The sequence below is a fragment of the Lactuca saligna genome, chromosome 8 (assembly GCF_052625555.1).
Source record: "Lactuca saligna cultivar CGN05327 chromosome 8, ASM5262555v1, whole genome shotgun sequence".
Classification (NCBI taxonomy): Eukaryota; Viridiplantae; Streptophyta; class Magnoliopsida; order Asterales; family Asteraceae; genus Lactuca; species Lactuca saligna.
In genome coordinates, this window is record NC_136424.1 from 19,887,501 (window position 1) to 19,894,823 (window position 7,323).

At 32.7% G+C, this 7,323-nt stretch overlaps 1 protein-coding gene across 1 annotated transcript; it reads right to left on the reverse strand.

Annotated features, from left to right (window-relative positions):
* Positions 1 to 2,555: 2,555 nt before the first annotated feature.
* LOC145011440 (protein IQ-DOMAIN 3-like) lies at positions 2,556 to 5,360 on the reverse strand. Its single transcript, XM_078970162.1, has 6 exons — positions 5,184 to 5,360; positions 4,500 to 4,596; positions 3,940 to 4,374; positions 3,614 to 3,841; positions 3,372 to 3,491; positions 2,556 to 3,267 (listed from the first exon to the last, which is right to left on the reverse strand). Exons 2-6 carry the CDS (start codon positions 4,578 to 4,580, stop codon positions 2,692 to 2,694), a joined length of 1,440 nt encoding a protein of 479 aa, XP_078826288.1. The 5' UTR covers positions 4,581 to 4,596; positions 5,184 to 5,360; the 3' UTR covers positions 2,556 to 2,691.
* Between the last annotated feature and the right edge of the window lie 1,963 nt (positions 5,361 to 7,323).

Here is a 7,323-nt window from a genome sequence, read left to right on the forward strand (position 1 = left end):
AGAGTGACAATGAAGATGACGCCAGGGAGAAGGTAGGGGTGTCCGGTGTTCTTCTTTACCACACGTCTGCTCCGACGATGATGGTTGTGGCTTTGAGTCATGTCAAACGGACGACACTCTTATGCATCATTGTCTCCGATCTTCTACACTATCAAACAAAGATAGTTGTAGTGGTCTTCGGCAAGAAAGGGGGATCAATGGTGGTTTCCGTCAAAGAAGAGGGAAGTGGAGTGTTTGGTGAAGTGTAAAGTATGTACGTAGTGCAAAGTAGGGATGATAAAGGGTTAGATGGGCCCTATATATTAAATCATTTCTTTTTAGTAGCTTACTAATAAAGAAAACAAATAAAATAATTAATGAGGATATTTTAATCTTTTTAAGTCAGTTAGAGACGAAAAATACAATAAAATTATACTATAGGGAGGGTCCAAGTGCAAAAAAAACGTTAGGCACCAAATATAGAATCAGTTGACTTGCCAAAAATTGATTCGTACACAACAATTATTCTCTATACACAACAATTTATGATTTATATAGTTGTTCAATACGATACCTTAATACATAAATTGTTGTGTATGAAAAAATTTTGTTGTGTGCGAATTAGTTCCTTTGCGAAAACTTTGAATATAATGTTGATAAAATCTGCTTGACCTTATGTCTCCAAGCAAACCCTACGTTGTCTTTTGAGATGTTACAAACACTAATAGAGCACACTCTGTAAACATACATCAAACAATGAAAATCAAAACATAATGACTCCAAAAATAAAACACACTCTGTTTAACATGTTCATGATATATATATATATATATATATATATATATATATACACACACACACACACACACACACACACGGTTTCAACTCTAGATTTTGAACTCTAAGTCCATTGTGGATTTTTTTTGTATGTATGTGTGTAAATTAATTGATAATCAAATTTAGGATGAAAGAAAGTGATGAACAAAGAATGAATAAAGCAACTCTTTCACCTATTTTCCAAGTTTAAGCAAAGAGAAGAAAATAATGGAAAAGAAAATGATGAAAGAAAAGAAGAGAAATGAAAAGAAAAGAAAGTTGTATTTTGTGTTTCCGAGTTGGAGAGAAATGATAGGAAAATTAAACATTTTGTTTTTTCTCTTCAAATACTTCCGAATCTGAAGGAAAGATAGGATGGAAAATGATCATTACATTTCTTTCCGCTCCTTCCACTTTCTCTCGTTAATGAAACTCGGAAACACCATTTTCTTTTACTTTCTTTTCACTTCCACTCATTTCCTTTCCTTTCTCTCTTGATATTGAACTTGGCAACAAGGTATTTGTGTGGTGTAGATCAATTTTCATTTGTGTGATGGTTTAGACATAAATACCCTTCAATTGTCTAATACATACACACACATTGTCTAATACACACATGGTTTTTCTTAAATGTTATTTTTGGATTCGTTTCTTTATTTCATTAAAACATCAACAAAAAAGAGATATCAATATTGTAAATATCCTGCTATATAAATATATGAAAGGACTAAACTCAAGAAATAGCAAAATTATACTCTCATTTTATTTGGGTATTAGAACATCCTACTTTTGTTTATTCTATTACAACATTATACTCTCAATTTTTTACTTATTATGACATTTTATTTATAAAAAATAAAAAAAAAAAAAAAAAAAAAAAAAAAAAAAAACTACATAATAATTACATTGTGATTTTATCTTTTTTTTAGAGTAAATTACACGAATGGTCCCTATGGTTTGGGGTAATTTGCACGTTTGGTTCCTAACTTATTTTTTTAACTCGGAAGGTCCCTACTATTTGTTTTTGTTACGCGCTTGGTCCCTAATGTTTGTTTTTGTTACACGCTTGGTCCCCGTCTTACCGAAAACGACTATTATTTAAATAGAAAAAAATGATGGGGCATGTAAGGTAAGGTGAGAGGGGTGGGGTTGGGGGTGTGTTTATTTAAATAGATTAAAAAATCAAGGGTAAAATAGTCTTTTTATGTATGATAGGGACCAAGCGCGTAACAAAAACAAACAATAGGGACCTTCCGAGTTAAAAATATAAATTAGGGACCAAATGCGCAAATTACCCTAAACCATAGGGACCATTCGTGTAATTTACTCTTTTTTTTAAACAACGCACTTTGAAAAAAAAAAAAAAAAAACAAAAAAAAAAACAAAAAAAAAAAAAAAATACTACCAAATTGTAACAAGCAAAAATTACTTTGTATTTACTTAGGTGGTATTGCTACAATTATGTAAAATTCTTTTATATTAGCAAAAAAGAAAGAATGAGTGCTATACCATAAAAATCAATTAATATATATTGTTGTATTTTATATAGACGACCATGGTGACAATGAAATAATGAACTGGTAATATATAATTCTCAACTTCATTGGGCTTCGAGTAATTTCAGATATTATGGCCCATATTTCATCAAAATCAATAAAGATTTGGACTCCATCGTTTCTCATAAGTTCCTGAATCATATCAATAACTTTTTAAACAATAATATACAAATTTTGTTATATACAAATTAAATATATGTACACTGTATGTAATGTGATATCACTCGAAATAATCGAGCACGTAAACAAATCTTTAAAAATAGTTAGTCTTTTTTTTTTTAAACCCCCTCACCAATTTATCTCATAAAACTTTACAAATTTACAGTTTTAACATTAATTTTTAACGAGAACCAGGACCCACCTTAGATGACCCCGATACCCTACGACCGGGAGGTGCACCGGACATCGACAACCGTCTATTAACCGCCGGTTTCTTCTTTGCCGACCCTAACGGACTTGGGCAAGGGCTAGGGCTACGACTTGGGCTCTGAATCGGAGCTGGAATCACGGATTTGGTCTTAGTCGATCTCGGAGAAGAAACTCGAGGTGAAGAGACACGAGGGGAAGAAACGCGAGGTGAAGAGACCGAAGATTCTTCACGAAGTGAAGTATTTGCGATGCTGTGCCTCCGGTTTCTCGGCGATAGTAGCGATTCATTTCCTTTTTTAGGGCTTGATGTTGCGAGTCTTCTACCGGATACTGACGGAGACCTTGGGGATGAAACGGAGTTGCTCATGTCTCCGACGGACGATGAACGGGCTATAGTTTTTACCGGCGGCGGTGGTTCGTTATCGTTTAGGCTTTGAGATTCCCATGGCCGAGCCGCCATCCACCGGTCTAACCAACTCCATCCCCAGTGGGGATTGTTCGGATCCATGAACGTTGGATTTCCATTCTTCTGGTTCTTCCACATTTGCTGTTGATATTCGTAAAAAAAATTTTAAAAAAATTGATGTTTTGAATTGGGATTTTCAGATAGATAGATGAACATGACAATTGGTATGTTGGTGGAAGTTTTACCTGTTGAGTCTGTGCATAAGCCAACGCTCTTTCTCGGAGTGCTGTAGCCTCGACTTTCTTCTGTAAGCTCGCTTCTACTTCCTCCTTTGTTCTTCGACTGTTATTCCATTCGCCTCCCATCTAATTCAAACATTACAAATACAATCATCAAAATTAACCATGATTCATCTCCAACAAATAATATCATTGCACAATTCATTAAATTTTACACCGAAAATATATAAATATAATATAAAACTTACAGAGAATCTCATGTTGTCAAGCTCTCTTTCACGTTTCTGCATAAGTTGTCGTTGGAGAGCCTGATTCTCTTCAGACATTCGAATCCTTCTGGCTCGAACCTGAGACTGAACACGTGCCAGAGTCTGCATACATCTTAAAGTCGTAATCGCTTGCCGTTTCACCGATTGACTTTGAATCAACACTTTTAACCTTATATACCCCTTCAAAGACCTTAACTTTCTTCTTGCCTTTGATTTCAACAATTAAAAGAAAAAAGCGAAAACTAAAAACCCATTTATAATAATTTTATATTACCGTATCTTTTACATATGTGTGTTGACATTACCGAAAACCGCCGGAAAGCTGTCTGAATCTTGATGGCGGCTATGTCTTCTTTGGATTTACCCAATAAACGTCGGAAAGCTGCTGCTGCTACTGCCGCCCTTGAATAGGCAAAAGAAGGTTTGACCGGTTCGTTGACCGGTTTTGGGGGTTTGGGCGGCGGTTCAAACTCTGGTTTTGGGGGTTTTTTCTCCTCGATTACAGGGTTTGTGGGTTTGTTTGGTTCGATTTTAGGTTCTGTGGGTTTGTTCGGTTGAATTTCCGGTTCTGCGGGTTTTTTTGGTGAGTTTTCCGGTTCTGCAATGGTTACCTCCTCCTCCGATTCAGGGAAAGGGGAACGAAGTGCAGGTGTCGCGAATACAGATTCTTCATGTGGGGTCTCTGATTCGATGTTCTTTTGCTTTCCAAACCATGATTTTTTAGATGCTGTTTTCTGGGGCTGTTTTCAGTGATAGAATTAAGGAGATATGAGTGTGGAAAGATGTTGACATTTCATCGAACATGTTGTGTGCAGAAAGAAGAAAAGGAAGAGGAACACAATGAAATGGAAACAGAAACACATACCTTTTCTTTTTTCTCCTTGGAATCATAACTAGGGATCAAAGCTTTCCTCACTGCAGAAAACCAACCTCCCTTCTTTCCCATTAGCTCGTCAAATCATCTTCCCAACAACAACAAAAAAAATGCTTTAATTGAAATCCAGCCCGATAAAGATAATTAACGACGATAAGGAAAAATGGAAATGCATATTGCCTACTGAACCAATTCAATGGAAAAATAACCGAAATTAAACGGACATTTAAAACCCAGAACTACATAAATTGACACAAAATCCCAATTGTGGATCAAGACCGATATTGAAATTTTACTATAAAAACATCATCGCAGTTAATGGTTTCCCAATTAAATGATATGACAATCAAGACAAATAAAATTGCACATTGCCAACTAAACTAATTTAATTGATAATTCGAAAGAAAATAAACGAACATTCAAAACCCAGATAAACCAATGTCTTGGAGAAAAGAGTTACTCATGTTAATTGGGATCATTTGGGAGCAGTGCATCACAACCCCATATGATTTTTAAGAATCGAATAGTAATCAAGAAGCAAAAACAGAGACAAGTTTTGGGGTGAAACATGAAGATTAACGACATATGTCGAATAACAAAATGAAATAAGAAAAGAAACAAAGAGAGGGATTGATGTTGATTTTGTTAAAATTGAAATAAGAGGGAGATAGATACCTGCAACAGAAGATCAGAAAGTTGAAATCTTTCTGTAAGTCTTGTTGAAAGAAATAATAAGCCTTCTGCTGCGGAGATTATTAGAGGCAGGGAAATGGCCTTTAGAACGTCGCCCTTGAAATGGAGGAAGAAGGGTTTTCGCTATTTTGGGAAATGAGCAGTTGAGGTTGAGGATCATATTAGGTTAACGTTTTGATTTCGCGGGCCATTAGTAACGACCATTTATTTAAAAAGTTATTAAATTACAGGAATGGTCCTTGTAGTTGAGGATAATCTACGGATTTTTTTTTTTTTTTTTTTTTTTGTAAAGTAAACCATCTCATGGTTTTGTTTTGTTACATGCTTAGTCGTGCAAATCATGAAATGACTATATTTAATTTGACAATTTCTTTTTTAATTTGGTTACCATTTATTTATTTTTCTATCTCTTTTCTTTAAAAAGACAGGTTGTCAATAAGTTGGTTCCTTGATAAAACTATAAAAGTAATTTAAGGACTAAAATGACTAATCGTAGAAAGTTCATAGAGTATTTATATCATTTCAATGGTGTCTATCATTAAAACACACAAAAATCGTATCATCATTACTCTCCTTACATGAACACAATAAAAAAAAAAAAAAAGCAAGGTCTTACATGTTTTGTAATCTTGGATTTTCTTGAAATCTAGATTGATTTTTTTGGGTTATCTAAGTCTAAATTTGTGTAACAATATAGATATGGTCGAGTTATAGATTTTGAAGGTGTTTTAAAGACTCCCGCTCTATATTTAATTAATGTATAAAAGTAAGGAAAAGTTCAATAGAGAACCATTATTAATTAACGAATCAAGAAACCAATTCAAAATGTCGAAATTTAAAGCGATCAACGGTAAAAGGAATGATTGTAGACTTTTACAATTGACGCATATGCACCGGATTATAACAAAACTCTTTTTTTTTCGTTTAAACTTTTTTTAAACCATGTTTTTTATCAAAAAAAATCGGTTATACTGTTGTTCACGATTTTCCGTTCTCTTTCCAAGGAGAGATCTATGATGATATAAAAAAAAAAAAAAACAAAAAACAAAAAACAAACTTTTTTTTTTTTTTTGAAAAAAACTCACTCATTTTCTTTTATGAAAAGTTAAGGTTTATTTTTTTATAGAAAAAATTAATAAATATATCAAAATTCATGTTTTTTTGTATTTTTTAAACATAGATTCATATTCATGTAAAAAAGCGATATTTCAGTTCAGATTCATATTGTGAACCTATTCAGATTCATATTGTGACCATGTTCAGATTCACATTGTAAACCTTCTCAGATTCACAGTATGCATAATAGTAAGTCGGATTCACAATATGAATCTGAATTGATCGGAGCTTTTTCGCATTGTGAATGTTAAAAATTGAATTATTTACAGTTTAGATTCACAGTGTGAATCTACACAGATTTTTTTTTTTTATTTTTTTATTTTTTTTTATTTTATTTTTTTTTGTGAACATTCTCAGATTCATAGTGTACATAATAGTAAGTCAGATTCACAATATAAATCTGAACTGTTCGAGCTTTTCCACATTGTGAATGTTAAAAATTGAAATATACTCTTCGAGGTTTTTTTTTTAATCGGTGTTGATGTTTATCAATAGAGTACAAAAAATTAATATTTTTAGTATAATTATTATGATTTTTTTTTTTGATAAAAATAAACTTAAATATTGAAAAAACTAATAAAATAAAGTGGGTTTTTTTCAAAAAAAAAATATATATTTTTCATATATCAACATCGATCTCTATGGAAAGAGAACGAAAAATTGAGAACAACAATATATTCGGTATTTTTTTTTGATACAGAATGGTTGCCTAAAAAAAATTAAACGAAAAAAAGATGTGAGTTTTTTTGGTAAGAAGGTGGATTTTTTAGTATAATTCGGTATGTGTGCGTCCAATGTAAAAGTGTATATATATTTCATTGACTGTTGATCATTATGATTTTCGACGTTCACGTTTGGTTCATTGGTTCCTTGTTAATTATAGTTCTCTATTGAACATCACCCTATTAAAATATTCGTAAAATAAAACTTTTTTTTATTTTGAGTATCGCGCACACTACTAGAAAACTGGTGCAATAGCTACAACACAATTCGTAGCTATTTCGTA